The sequence below is a fragment of the Macaca nemestrina genome, chromosome 2 (genome assembly GCF_043159975.1).
Source record: "Macaca nemestrina isolate mMacNem1 chromosome 2, mMacNem.hap1, whole genome shotgun sequence".
Classification (NCBI taxonomy): domain Eukaryota; kingdom Metazoa; phylum Chordata; class Mammalia; order Primates; family Cercopithecidae; genus Macaca; species Macaca nemestrina.
Genome location: NC_092126.1, coordinates 22,404,512 through 22,420,319, shown reverse-complemented (window position 1 = coordinate 22,420,319; position 15,808 = coordinate 22,404,512). Strand labels below are relative to the sequence as shown.

General features: G+C 33.5%; 1 protein-coding gene across 2 annotated transcripts in view; it reads right to left on the bottom strand.

Annotated features, from left to right (window-relative positions):
* LOC105488936 (DNA topoisomerase II beta) overlaps positions 1-15,808 on the bottom strand; it is a 66,629-nt gene that overhangs the window by 26,469 nt on the left and 24,352 nt on the right. For both annotated transcript variants that reach the window (XM_011753457.3, XM_011753455.3), the window contains exons 5-19: positions 14,215-14,360; positions 12,937-13,034; positions 11,658-11,870; positions 9,584-9,757; positions 8,158-8,259; positions 7,911-8,048; positions 6,260-6,398; positions 5,766-5,923; positions 5,474-5,599; positions 4,440-4,550; positions 4,253-4,358; positions 2,632-2,741; positions 2,217-2,309; positions 2,006-2,120; positions 159-280 (exon numbers count right to left, since the gene is read on the bottom strand). In XM_011753457.3, coding sequence (XP_011751759.1) covers positions 159-280; positions 2,006-2,120; positions 2,217-2,309; positions 2,632-2,741; positions 4,253-4,358; positions 4,440-4,550; positions 5,474-5,599; positions 5,766-5,923; positions 6,260-6,398; positions 7,911-8,048; positions 8,158-8,259; positions 9,584-9,757; positions 11,658-11,870; positions 12,937-13,034; positions 14,215-14,360 — 1,951 coding nt within the window. The remainder of the gene's footprint in view (positions 1-158; positions 281-2,005; positions 2,121-2,216; positions 2,310-2,631; positions 2,742-4,252; positions 4,359-4,439; positions 4,551-5,473; positions 5,600-5,765; positions 5,924-6,259; positions 6,399-7,910; positions 8,049-8,157; positions 8,260-9,583; positions 9,758-11,657; positions 11,871-12,936; positions 13,035-14,214; positions 14,361-15,808) is intronic.

Sequence of the window (15,808 nt, the reverse complement as noted above, 5' to 3'; positions counted from 1 at the left end):
GTGAAGAATAAAAGCTTTAGAATCTCACTAATCTGTATATTCTGTTCTTAACTCTTTTACATTTCTGAAGACTTTACTAAAGGAAAAATACTACGTGTAATTATCATTCTTCAAGACAATAATTACAGTTCTCAACGGATTCCAATCTTAATGCTTACTTCTCCATGATGATAAGCCGACATCTCAGCAACAGATCCAGCCAACTGGGCAACTTTTACTTCACGTTTATCATTCCTCTTGAAACAGGTAAATAAAACTTTCCGCTGGCCAGGTTTAAAGCCTATTTTTAAAAGAGTTCTTTTAAAATGTTACCTCAAGATACAGTTGTAACAATTCAGGGAAATAAAGCAAAGATACAATTTGCTTTTCAAGAATATCAGTAAAATTGTTACTTGAGATTCTGTACCAAAGTAAGTATATATTAACACATTTGTTTTGTTTTGTTTTTTTCCCCAGAAAGCTATCTGCAGGTATACACTAACATGTTTTTATGCCATCTCCATATATTCCAAAAGTGAACTGCTAACTGAAAGACAACATTCTGGCCTTAAAGAATCACCCAGTGGCACCAAACTCTTTTAACAGTAGTTTCCAAACACTCATACAACCAAAATGCCATTTGTAGCTAACTAAACTGCCAGCATGCCATCAAGGATCCTGAAATCTATTCTAATTATCCCACTCAGGAAAACCCTTATAAAAAGAGGTTTATTGTGGTAGTGAAGAATAAAGGCTTTAGAATCTCACTAATCTGTATATTCTTCTCAACTTGGTCATTTACCATGTGACTAAGCAAATAACTAGTAAGTCTGTGTCCTTATCCAAGGAATAGAAATAATTACTTTCCTAATACAATTATCATAAGGATTGCATGAAACAATGTGGGCAAATCACTCTGCTTTCTTATCATTCTTCTTGCTCTAGGCCAAGCTTGTCCAACCCATGGCCCATGGGCTGCATGTGGCCCAACACAAATTTATCAATTTTCTTAAAACATCATGTTTTTGTTTTGTTTTGTTTTGTTTTTGCGATTATTTTTGTTTTTTGTTTTTGTTTTAAGTTCATCAGCTATCATTAGGGTTAGTGTATTTTACATTTGGCCCAAGACAATTCTTCCTCTTCCAATGTGGTCCAGGGAAGCCAAAAGATTAGACACCCCTGCTCTAGGCCAATGAGCACAGTAACAATCTTTTCAGTATATGCCATCGCTGTAATCATACGGGACCCAGAGTATGATAAAACATGAGGATGATAAAATATGGTAACTTCCTTAAGAATTTTGTAATTTAATTCTAGAGGCAAAATGAACAAACGTAAAATAAGAGGTACATAATAATTGGCATAGAAGTTAAGGTATCTAAGACCAATTTAGAGTAGAATTGCTAGGGAAGGCTTCATAGAAGAAAGGCAATTTGTGGCTAGAACTTGAGGGATAGGTAGAATCATCTATTACCAGAAAAGCCAAGCAATACAAAGATCAACAAATGGTAAAGGTTATGAGAAAAAAAAAGTTCTAGATAGAAGATGAAAATCTGCTTCAACTAACAAGAAATAGTTTCTAAATTTTTTTCAAGTTAGAAATAGTTCCTAAATTTTTTCAAGTTAAGTTAAAGCTTTAGGCTTTGGATAATGCGGAATAAAAGTTTTTTAAAATTTAATCTCTGATAAATATTCTAGAAATGATCAAAATTCCATTTTACTTTGTATTTCAGAAAATTTGCAGACAACTTGGGCAAAAGCTTTAAGACTTTTAAAATTAATTTTCCTGAAAAACTCAGAAAGGGTTTAAAAGTTTCAAATTAAGGAATATTAAAGATTTCAGCACTATGAAAACATGTAACAAAAGCAAAATCAAAAAGGCCTTAAATTCGTCTGAACAAGTTCTTCATATACAAAATTTCAAGTAAGAATTTTAATATGTATCATAAGGATGGCTTAAAGTACATAAAATTAAACTATAGTAAATAAAATACAAAAATGAGGTTTTTAAATAAACATTACTCACCATCAACAAGAGATGGTATAGATCTTTCATTGTCTGAGTTTGAGAAGAGAATCAATTCCTTGTTGATGAAATCATTGTAAGTCAAATGCTTTGTTGCAGTACCATATAAAAATTGCTAAGAGAAAAGTTATATAGCAATATTATCATTATTACTGCATGAATTCTAGTCTCTCTCTCCTTCTTCCCCCAGGTCACCGCTCTTAAGACTAACCTCTGGTAAGCCATGTAGCCTACGCTGTCTCCGGTCTTCCATAAAATTTGTTAACCATTCTTTTCTGTCATCAATCTTCTTCTTACTGAATGCCTGAAAGATTCCAGGTAATGATTTTGCACATTAAAAATAAAATAAATTTCATTACAAAATTAAAACATATAACTGGCCAATAACTAATTCTTAATTTCTGGAAAATTAGGTTATTTTACAATATTTTTATCAAAAACACATTTGAACTAAGGTCTTTCAATTAAAGAAGTTTATACTAGCACAGCATCATCTGGGGAAAAAACTAAAATTAACTAGCTTGAGCATTCAAAAGAGACTTTTCATAGGGAACCAGGACTGGGAGGAAAGGAACAGAAGGTAGGGGGATGGCTAACAAAAGCTTTTAAAGAATTAACTTAATTACCAAGGTAATGGCAGCATCATCTTCAGGACCAGCGTATCTAAACAAGATGCGATGCCTTTCCATATCAGCAAAATATTCCTTTGCTTCTTTAGCTGTACTAGTACCCAATCCTGCACAATTTTAAAAATAAAAGTGAGTCATGGATATCAATGTCTGTTCAAAACCATCAAGTGAAAAGTTGGTGGAAAAGTTGTAACAGATGGATCACGCTGGCAACACCTATACCAACTGCAATCTTAATAAGCAACTAAAGACAAAGTAGACATTAGATGCTTCCTGATGAAAGTACACAGCGATACCTATGAAATGTTTTTGCCAAACAACTGTAACCCAAATCTGATCACGCCTGTGATTTAACCATCAGTTAACCGAAAATAAGGGCACAGGAAAATACTATATATTAAATGTAACTAGAGGAATATAATTAACAAAATCCAGAATGTGGAAAATTACACAGAACAAACAACCCAACTTCTTTAACAAATAAATTACAAGGAAAAAATATAAAAAGAGAAATGCTGTATTAATAAACTTATCAATCAAATGCAATGTGTGGACCTTATATGGATCCTAACTTTGGAAAAAAAAAAAAACTCAGGCTAAGCACGGTGCCTCATGCCTGTAATCCCAGCACTTTGGGAGGCTGAAGTGGGTGATCACTTGAGGCCAGGACTAGACCACCCTGGCCGACACAGCAAAACCCTGCCCCTACTAAAAATAGCCAGGCATGGTGGCACAAGCCTGTAATCCCAGCTACTCGAGTGGCTGAAGCATGAGAATCACTTGAACCCATGAGGGAGAGGTTGCAGTAAGCCAAGATCCCACCACTGCACTCCAGCCTGGGCAACAGAGCAAGACTCCATCTCAAAAAAATAAAATAAAAATAAAAAACTCTAAAAATAAACATTTTTAATACAGTCCAGGGGAATTTTAACACTGGTTGGGTATTTAACATTATCCAAAAAAAAAAGGGAGCCAGGCATGGGGGCTCACACCTGTAATCCCAGCACTTTGGGAGGCCAAGGTGGGTGGATGGCTTGAAATCAGGAGTTCAAGATCAGCCTGGGCAACAAACCAAACCCCATCTCTACAAAAATACAAAAATTAGCTGGGTGTGGTGGCACACGCCTGTAGTCCCAGCTACTTGGGGGGCTGAGGCAAGAGGATCACTTGAGCCCGGAAGGTCAAGGTGGCAGTGAGCTGTGTTCATGCTACTTCTCTCCAGCCTGGGTGACAAAGCGAGACCCTGTCTCAACAATAGGATATTAAAGAAGGTTATGATAATGGTATTATGGGTTACTTAAAGAAATTCTTTTAGAAATACATACTAGTTATAGGTGAAATACTAGACTATAATGTCTGGAAGTTTTTTCAAACTAATGGAGTGGCAATAAAGGAAGTTTACAGGAAACAAGACTGGCCATTGGAATGGTGATCCCATTCAATGGAATCTATTACATTATTCTATTTGCATAAATTTTTCTGTAACAATATTTTAAAATCAGTGATAGCTATTTTCGAAGTCTAAAATAGAGTCAAACTTTCAAGATGTCTTTTAGATTGCTTTCATAAGAATACATTTATATCAATATTTAAAATCTAAGTATTTTAAAATACAAACCTTTATAGTACTTGATTTTCCAGGCTTTCTGATTTTCTATATGTTTTTTCCACTCATCAAATTCAGGAATACTGTAGAAGGAAAGTTCCTGCTTATTTTTGCTTGCCTTGAATTAATTAAAAAAAAAATTAGTTTTTCTGCTACCCTTTAAGACAACAATATAAAAATATATTAATGCAAAGAGTACCTTTACAATAGGAGTAATGAACTCTTCAAGAAAACCATGCTTCAAAAGTGATGGCCAATTGTGATGGATGAAATTAATAAGCAGGCCTTTTATGTGAGAACCATCTTGATCCTAAATAAATGTTAGTAAAGTAAAAAAATCCTGTAATACTTTTATAAAATGATTACTTAAACAAATTTTAAAACCTGTGAATGCAAAAAAACAAAATTCTGAATTTTAGAAATGCACTTTACAAAAGCTATTAAGATGATCACACTAAATTTTTTCTTAATATGCAAATAAAGAATATAGTAGTAATAGACTGAATCTGTCATTATAAAAACGTATTATCATTGTATCTGTTCTATAGTTTCCCCAGATTTCACTAAAAGAATGATTTAAGGATGGAAAATACATAAAATAAAACATGGCTACGATGCCACCTTAATGGGCAATGGTAGGGAAATCCAGGTAATACAGATATTCACAAGTCTTCCTTAGATAAAAAATTGGAAAATTTCTGCTTAAAACTACATATTAATAGTTTTTTCAGTTGCAGATTTTCTCTACAAATACTTTAGAGTGTGTAAGAGAAAACAGTTGAATGCATCTGAAATCCTTACTTTTCAATTTTCTAGTTCTTGATTACTGTCATTTTACTATTTAAGTCTTCTTGGTATTTGTGCATTCCAAATCATGCCATCATATATAAATATTAACCATTATCATGAATCTTTCTTACTTGTTAATTCCACAATTTTGTTCCTGCTTGTAGGCAGGCTGCCATACTACCACACTGTATTATGTTCTCCTCACACATATTGCATTTTAAAATATTTTTAACTAACCCATAAAACTGTTACCCCAAAAATTAGATAATGTAAAATGTGCTTCATACAAATGTTTCCACTAAATGATGAAGTTTTTTTATTTTTTCCCCTGATGTATAATCACTTTCAGTTATACTATCTTGGGGCAAGTCTCATAAAACAAATATTAAAAGTAGAATCTGAAGAAGACATGAATTTAAAATATATGGTAACTTTAAAACCAACCTGATCGGTCATAATCATAATCTTTCCATAGCGTAAGGTTTTCAGAGATTCTGCATCATCGTAACTTTTCTTATATTGTAGACCAACTATTTTAATAATATTATTTATTTCAGCATTTTCCATGATCTGTTCAAAACGGAAAAGCATTGAAAGTAGTTCAAAGTGTTGAAATATAAAATGAGTCAGAAATTACATTTAAAAATTCCACAAGTTTAGTAAAGTATTAGAAATGTCATATGTATGTGTGCGTGTGTGTATACATATATATATACATATATATACATATATATACCTGTTTATGAGAAGCTTCCCGTACGTTAAGAATTTTGCCCCTGAGTGGAAAAACTCCGTATCTGTCTCGTCCAATCACACCTAATCCAGACACAGCCAGTGATTTGGCAGAGTCTCCCTCTGTTAATATCAGTGTACACTCCAGGGAATGTTTGCCACCTGAGAGAAATTTAAAATTATACATAGTAAAAATTTCTCATACTTTTACTGATGAAAAAAATGAAGTCAGAAAATTAACATCAGAATGCTGACAGTGAAAGATTATAAAAGTTATCTTACATTATTGCTCAGTACAAATATTAAGTATATTTTATTGAATTCCTATCCCCTGAAAACTAGTAATATATTGTGTATGTGATAATTTCAATGAAGTAAAATTACACTCTCAATGGAAAATCATAGTCTAACTATATGTGGAAAATAAAAAATTTCTGTAACTAGATAAATTAAAAGTGAAACTTAAATCAAAATCTTATTTAAAAATATCAATCTTACCAGCATCATTAGCGTCATCCAGTTTGGGAATACCTTTGATTTTACTGTATTTTACTGATGAACACTTCTTATTCAGCTGAGTCTGAGCCTTAAATTTCACCCAGTTTAGGATACTTTCTACAATGCCACAATTAGAGGCCTAAAAATAAAAGAATAATGGTATACAAACAAGCTGAAAATTCATACATTTAGCTAAAATGTATAGGGCCTAATGCAAGACCTGGAATCTGTGCAATTTTAAGGTATTTTAGGGCAAAACAATAATGGTGATAAGCATCATGATACATGCTAACCAATTTTTACTCAGCTACAGTAAAACTAAAGCTAAAATATAAATACATTAAAAAGGATAACTTTTACATATGGGAAACATTCTATTATAATAAACTCCATGAGGAATATACATTGCTCTTGTTACAAATTAATTTTATTAAAATTAACACAGTGAAAACAGATCCACACATGAACCTACTAGCTGGGAAATTCTAGACGTTGACATTTCTGATATCCTTCAATACAAAATGTGAGCCTTTAATTCACTATGACAAAAAGTATTAACCTAAAAGGAACATTAGGATAACCTTGGTAACTTATGAATAGACTTTATTCTTTAAATAGTTTGGTAACAAATATTTCAACATTACATATTGTTTGTACTCTGCAGTGAATCAATCTGTGGCAAGATGTTAACCCAGACAGAAAAAGGAAAAGAAAGTTAAGCATCTCCAACTCTAAGTACTAAAGATTTTTTATCATCCTGGGTGATTTGATGTTAGGTGTATAAAACAGTTTTTTGGAATGTTTAAGACATAAACAAAAGAGGTGAACTGTGTTGCCAAATTTAAACTTAGTGCACCTAAAATGAAAAAGTATAAAATTTAAAGTCAAATCACTTCATCAAGGAAACAACTGTTATGAGGACAGAAATTTGGGAAAGCATTAACATAGGGTAATTTGTACTCAGAATTCATTAAGATTAGATCCAAAAGTACTATTTCTACAGGCCTTAAGTTAGAACCTAAAAACAACTTTTGTTTTTGTTTCTGATAATCTACTTTTTGGAATATGAGAAATACGTTAGTTCTAGTGCAGTTACACAGTATTTCCCCACCAAAATTCCAAAGAGGAGAGGCTGTGATTGATTCATCTTCATTTATTTATTTGGGCTCTCACATTATTTTAGAGAAGTTAAGGTAGCCTAAAAAAATTACGTGCAAAGCAAAGCAACTTTAAAACATGTAGAAAATAGTACATTTTGTTATGCATATGTTACCACAATTTTTAAACATGTGTAAAGATAAAATCAGTAGATCAAGTTGAGAGTATAAAAGATGAAAGAGTTGCATGAGGATCGGTACATTTGTTAGGGGAAATATGACCTTTACAATGGTCAATGCAAAACTAAAAATCCAATTAGTTACACAATTTCCTACTTTAGTTCTTGGCAAAACAATTGTTTTAGGAAACATTAAAGTCTACCCTTTAAAGTTATCAAATTAAGCATATTAGTTTGCAGTGCAAGCATGCTTATACCCACAATTAATATGATGAAAGAAACTAATCACAAATAAAGTAAATCAAGAAAACTACCTAATCAACTCTTAATAACAACAATAAAAAATAATACAAGTTTTATACAAGTTTTACTCACTGCTTTAAAAAATTTTTCTGACAGCTGGCATTTAGACCCAAAACTTTTGGGCTGCAGAGTCATGTTTTCCTTAGTCTGAGAATCAAAAGTTGGATTTTCAATAAGGCAATTAATAAAAACCCATATATGGTTTTTTACCTGTTGAAAACATAACAAAAACAGTCAACATCAGAGCTGATATTTAGTAATTCAGCATATATATAATGCATATATATGCATCATATACAATATATAACGCATCCCTTACTTGAAATGGTTTCACTGATACACCAGCTTTGTTCTTTTTCTTAACCACTTCAATCAGTTTACCAACAACTTGATCTACCACATAATCCACGTGCCGTCCACCCTAAAGAAAGAAAACATGTAAAATCCGAATTCCTGTATTGTTAAAGTAGCAAAATATTTTATCTGTATTATAAACCCTATTTTCTAAAAGAGTAACAGGAGTCTCAGAATGAGAGTTGGGATTTTTAAAAAAATAAGGTATTTTAGCTAACGAGCCAATAAATCAACTGTTATGGTGTTTTGGTCTTTTTTCTCACTTCAATTCTATCACCAATTCTGGGGTGCTTTCAACACCAACAACCAATTTGCTGATTCTCCAGACACCAAATGGATGTTCAACGATGTAATTCAATTTTGATACCAACTACCTGGAGTTAGCACAAGTATTTAGGGTTGGTTAAGGGCTCACTCCCACAGGACTCCCCACACTTCAAATGCCAGTCACAAGTCCTAGGCCTCCTGTACTTCTAACGAACCTATGACCCACTCCTCAGGAATGATAATTTGCTGGAACAGGTCACAGAACTCAAGAACACACTTTACTTCATTTACCAGTTTTTTATATAGGATCCAGCAATAACAGCCAAATGGTGGTACAGGGGAAAGGGTACACAAAGCTCCATGCCTTACCCAGACATGCCACCCTCTTTGTTGCACCTCAATGTATTCACCAACCTAGGAGTTCTGTGAACTCCACTGTTCAGGAGTTTTTATAGAGCTTTATCACATAGCCATAATTGATTCTTAACTCAGTCACCAGCCCCCTCTCCTCTCCCCAGAGGTTGGGGAAGGTGGGGCTAAAAGCTACAGAAAAAGGAATTTGTCATTTCAAATTTCATAAAATATAAATATGTTCAACTACAAACACTAATCATATAAACTTCTCAATGAATATTTAAATAAATTTTAATACAGCAATTTCATAGAAAACAGGTTTTTTCTTTTTTTTTTTTTTTTTGAGACGGAGTCTCGCTCTGTCGCCCAGGCTGGAGTGCAGTGGCGTGATCTCGGCTCACTGCAAGCTCCGCCTCCCGGGTTCCCGGCATTCTCCTGCCTCAGCCTCCCCAGTAGCTGGGACTACAGGTGCCCGCCACCTCACCCGGCTAGTTTTTTCTATTTTTAGTAGAGACGGGGTTTCACCGTGTTAGCCAGGATGGTCTCGATCTCCTGACCTCGTGATTCGCCCGTCTCGGCCTCCCAAAGTGCTGGGATTACAGGCTTGAGCCACCGCGCCCGGCCCAGGTTTTCTTTTTCATAAGTCAATTCTTATTTAACAAAAACAGATTTGGGTTTTTTGGGGGTTGCTGATATCGTTATTTATTTTGTAGTTTTTAATGAAGCACTGTTCCACCACTGACTTGGAAACAAATAATTTGCTTACTTACTTTTGTAGTCGCAATACTATTTACAAAGCTGATCTGCTGGAATCCTTTTTCACTCAATGTGAGACAAACATCCCATCTTTCATTTGCAAGCTCATGAATAACTTTGAGGGCCACCCCAGTTTCATCCAATTTGTCTTTCACATAAAGATCTACATAACTGCGAAATCCATTTACCTATTAATTTAAAAAACAAAAACAATTAAAAATCTTATACTGGCAGCTCAAATAGGTGAATGACCTTAAGTACGTATACTTTCATTTCATCTCATTTACAACAGTTCTAAATGTACAGATCCAAATCTTAGTGGCATTTCCCAGATCTATTCCTTAACCCTTGACCTTTAAAAAAGAAATTCATTTCTATGTGTACTTGACAAAAAAAAGGATGTGAAGGGACAGGTAAATTGTTATAAAATATTTCAGAAATTTATATTTTTAAAATGATATGGTAGACTTCTAGCTTCAGTTCAGACAGATAATGAACTAGCAGGAAAAAAAGCTTCCATCCTTACAAGAAAACGGGTAATCAGACAACAAATTAAAGAGTTTTTCGTGAACCCACTGAAGAATTGAGATCACAGGAGAGCTGGCCATCCTGAAGCCTAGAGACACAAGTGTCTGTAGAAGACCGCAAAACCTAAGCTTTTGCTTACCTGGGGCAGATATAGTAGGAACATTAAACTAGAAATTTTGACTAATTACTACTGAAAGAGTATATGCTAGTTTGAATGCATAAAGCTTCTAGGGGCTATAGTCATAAGTTCATTTATTCACACACTTGCAAGTTTTTCCTCCAGAAAACCCACCAAATTCTCACAGAGAAGACCAGTGAGAATCTAGAGAAGGTTTCCCCTCTGCATTCCTATGGTGCCAGCTGGGAGAGAGAAACAGTAGTCACTGGGAAATCCACCCAGATCTATCTCCCTTACCCAAAAAAAAAAATGCTTATTCTGCAGGGCAGGGAACCTCAAGGACATAGGCTGAGAACACTGGTCACTGGTGGAAACCTGCTGCAGCTGGGGAAAGAGAATAGAAGGCAGAAAAAAGTCTTTACCTATGGAGGAGAGGCATAAACTTATAAAGGTCAAACCCCTGAGATACAGGTTCACCATGCACTCCAAAGGTTGGGATGTAATTAGAGAACATCTCCCCCAAAATCTACCATCATGCTACCAAGCCTCCAGTAACAACAGTGGGTTTCAGCTGGAAAAGCTGCAAGAGTCAGATCACCTCTGAGGGGCAGCTCAAAAAGAAGGCCCTAAGCCAAGGGGAAAGACAAAAACAAGACAGAATTTGGAAGTCTCTGGTACTCACAGCAGCAACAAACCTCAACACTAATAACTACAGCAAAAATAAACTTCAAACACAGCCCATCTCCTGGGTAAATATAACCTAAGTCCTACACTAATGCTTATTTACCTCAATATCTACTGCCCTACAAAACATATCTGATTTTCCACAACTTACAGGGCGTGCCAAAAGGCAAGAAAAAAAAACAATCTGAGAAGATAAAGCAATCATCAGAAACAGAATAAGCACCTCACAGATGACGTAACACGTATCAGATAAAATATTTTAAATAACAATTCATTAGTATGTTAAAGTATCTAATGGAAAATGTAGACAACATGCAACTTCAGCAAAGACATGGAAACTATAAGAAATAATCAAATGGAAATGCTAAAAATAAAAAACATAGAAAGCATGAGGAATGCCTTTGACAGGCTCTTCAGGAAACTTGATGCAGAGATTGCAAAAAAGTAAACTTGAAGAGAGGGGAATAAAAATTAAACTAATACAAAAAGAGGAAGTAGAGTGAATAAAATAGAGCATTCAAGAACTGGAGACAATATCAAAGAATGTAACATATATATAACCAAGAAGGAAAGGAAAGAACAAGACAGAAGCATTATTTGAAGAAAGAATGGGCTAATGTATCAATAATCACTTTAAATGTGAATCATCTAAACACACCAGTAAAAGAGATTACCAGATGAACTTTTAAAAAGGAAGACCCAACAATATTCTCTGTATAAAATAACATAGTATTAAAACTATTTTACAGGAGACTTACAGGCAATTTCTTTCCATTAAACATGACCTTGACCCCTTTACATGAACCAGCCAAATCATATGCCCTTCTGGTCATGAGGGCCACAATATCCTTGTCAAGTTTTTCCATCTTAAATTTGGACAGATCTGGTTGGAATGTTATGCATGTGTAATCTTCACCATCAAAATGTTTAATTTTGGCTTCAGAAGTCTTCATCATATTATTCATCCATGTCTTTAAAAGAAACAAAATCAAATATTTCTATAATGCTTCCATATTTCATAATATATAAAGACTTCGCTCATTAAATTCATTCATCAAACGATATCAATTTTCCAACCTCACAACAAACCAAACAAATCTTTGATAATATTACAGACAAAAAAAAAATAGTAAATACAGTCAGCCTTTGGGTAGGTTCTACATTTGTAGATTTGACCAACTGCAGCTTAAAAATATTTGGGAAAAAATAATAAAAAATACAAATTTTTAAAATACAGCATAACTGTTTACATGGCATTTATATTGTATTACGTATTATAAGTAATCTAGAGTTGATTTAAAGTACATGGGAGGATGTGTATAGGTTATATGCAAATACTACCCCATTTTATATAAGGGACTTGATCCTCCTCTGATTTCGGTATAGAAAGGGCATCCCAGAACTAATCCTTCTGAGGGACAACTGTATTACTGTGATAATTATCTCATGTTAAAAATAAACTAAACTGTACAAATTTTTAAACTGTCCACAAAACCTCTTTCAAATTCTTCAACATGACCATATAGACTTTTAGAAAAATAAACATGCATGATGCTTTTCCTGACAAAATTATTTTTGCTTACTTCAACAGTAGGGTTGTTGGAAAGCAATAAAGAAAACTTAAAATAAAAATTATTTTAGCTTATATAAAATTTCGAATCATTTTCATAGACTTGCAAGAATAAAATAAAATTTTGAAATACAAATTTGATGATTCATTGAGGAATTTTTCAAACACACTAAGCGGTTGCATGTACATGAGTCTGTGAGGTTTAGGATATTTTCACTAATACTTAAGTTAAATAAAGCCTGTTAAATAAAGCACTTTGTTTTAAAGGAATGATAGAGGAATAGGCTTATATTAAATCTCCCAGGCATTCTGACATCTCTTTACTCTGATGAGTTGACTTGGATAATGCTTTGAAAACAAAAAATGAAGTTATATAGGCATTACTGCAATTTATCTAAGGTTCTACTATCTCAACAAAATAATAAAACATTATTTTAAAAAAAGAAATAGATGTGTTTCTAGCATACCTGCTTAAAACTGTGTTTGTATTCTTTGCAAGCTGTTTCTACTGTAAACTTTGTACTGAAAATATTACAAAGTTTTGCACCATAACCATTACGACCACCTGTAAGAAAAATTAAATGTAAAAGGTTTAGTAAAAATGATTTTAAAGGAATTTTGTTAATTTACTACCATAGGGCAAGGCTGTTGCAAAACTGTTCCACTAACTGCATTATCAATCACCAATTGACTATTCCAGAGCATAATTAGATTTTTTTCATTTAAAGAAAGATACAATTAAGATTTAGCATATATAGTAGTGTAATTAAAATGGGTATTTTGTACATTTACCAGTCTTTACAATTTCAAAAACATTAAGCTTTGTATCTTTCATGACCCAGTAAATCTCTGTGAGTATGAAATCTGAACTTTCTATCAAACTTGCTTCTCTATTACAAAATTTTAATCTATATCATTTCCCAGAGCCTTGATTTAAAAAGCAAAACAAAACAAAACAAAAAAAACCCATCAACCTATTTGGGCAACATAAATAAGTATGAAAACATATGGTTTTGGTCAAAGCACTTTCAACTCTATTTACAGAGTCTAGATTTTCGAACCTGACCTTCTTAAGGAAAACAGTTTAAAAGTAACTTAATACCAAAAGACACAGTACTTATGTAATAAAAAATTTATATACATAGACATCATACTAGTCCTATCTAAAATCAAAACTCAAGCTATCAGCCAAGTTAAACTTCCAGCAGTTCTAACAACAGTCAATGTACTATCAGACTTAAGGTTTTAAAATGTCACTGTTGGCCGGGCGCGGTGGCTCAAGCCTGTAATCCCAGCACTTTGGGAGGCCGAGACGGGCGGATCACCAGGTCAGGAGTTTGAGACCAGCCTGGCTAACACGGTGAAACCCCGTCTCTACTAAAAAATACAAAAAACTAGCCGGGCGCGGTGGCAGGCGCCTGTAGTCCCAGCTACTCGGGAGGCTGAGGCAGGAGAATGGTGTGAACCCGGGAGGCGGAGCTTGCAGTGAGCTGAGATCCGGCCACTGCACTCCAGCCTGGGCGACAGAGCAAGACTCCGTCTCAAAAAAAAAATAATAATAAAATAAAATAAAATAAAATGTCACTGTTAAACTATTATCAAGACAATATTTATACATGATAGTTTATAAATATTAATTCTGAAAATGATTTTCTCACACCAAAACTGCACAATTTCCTTAGTAAGTTATACATTTTATATTAAGAAAACAGTATTTTTCAATCAAAATTCCATTCAGACTTTACCTGTAACTTTTTTCTCATCATCATCATAGTTACTGGATGTTAAAAGCTGTCCAAAAATTAAAGCAGGAACATAAACTTTCTCTACCTTGTGTTCTACTACTGGAATGCCTTTTCCATTATTCCAAATGCTTATAATGTTAGATTCACTGTATAAAAAAAAAGAAAAAGAAAAGCAGAATTTAGAGCTTAAAATAGTCAAGATAAATTAATTCATTAAAAAGTAATCTAGAATAAACCTTAAAGATTATAAGATACTAGTCATTATCAATTGGAAGGCACTGATTCATCTCTCAAGAAAATACTCGGTGAGGACAAACATTTCTTTCCCTGAGTCATAACTAATAGAGAAAGATTATGAAGGAAATAAAGGCAAGAATGGAAAATTACAGACCTTAAATATCTCAGGATGACAAAAAAGGCAACATACTCATGAGAAAACCTTAAAAAAAGGTTTCATCATGTTTAGCACATGGTAGTGTAATTAAAATAGGCATTTTGTAAGTTAATTATCTTCATCACAATTTCAAAAAAAAAAAAAAATCAACGTTTGGCATCCTCAACATAGCTAAGTCCATATGAGTATGAAACTGGAACTTGCTATCAAACTCTCTTATAAAATTTCAATCTATATCATTTGTCAGATCTGGTATTTATCTCTGTAATCTCTAAACAATTATTCAGAATTTTACAATTTGCTCCATTGATAATATTCAATAAAAATTAAGAATAAGAATATTGCATTTAATAGTTTACAAATAAATTTTCAAAAATAATTAGGCTAAAAAAAACATTGAAAATCTAAATATCCAATACTTATCAGTTGGCAAGAGGTTAAATAAATGACACATCAACATAATAAAATACTTGCAAGTAGTTTAAAAAAATTAAGTGGATCTATGTAAGTTAATAACGAAAGCTGTCTATAATATGTTGAATAAAGAGAAAGATATCAAATAGTATATATACTATGATTCCATTTGTTAAAAGAAGAAATGTCTACATATATAATTTAGCATGAGTATACAATATTTTTTTTAAGCTATAGTTTTAAAGTTTCAATTCTAAGTAAAGAATACTTAAGCTAGAGGAATATTTTGAACTCTGGTTAATATGCTTTCCACATTTGTTTTTGTTTTTGTTTGAGACCGAGTCTTGCTCTGTCACCCAGGCTGGAGTGCAGTGGCACGATCTCAGCTCACTGCAACCTCTGCCTCCTGGGATCCAGCAATTCTCCTGTCTCAGTCTCCCAAGTAGCTGGGATTACAGGCGCGCACCACCACTAACGGCTAATTTTTGTATTTTTATTAGAAACGGTGTTTCACCATGTTGGCCAAGCTGGTCTCAAACTCCTCACCTCATGATCCACCCACCTTGGCCTCCCAAAGTGCTGGGATTACAGGCGTGAGCCACTGTGCCCAGCTTCCACATTTGTTTTTAGTCAGATAGACATCCACAAATAAATTGTTTCAATACTATTATATTATATTATTTAATAAGTGTTAAGTTCCCTTGTAAGAAGTTGCTCTAACTTCTCTAACTTCTAGAAGAACTGTCCAAATTCTGTATGGCATACCTTGTATTTAATCTATTCTCA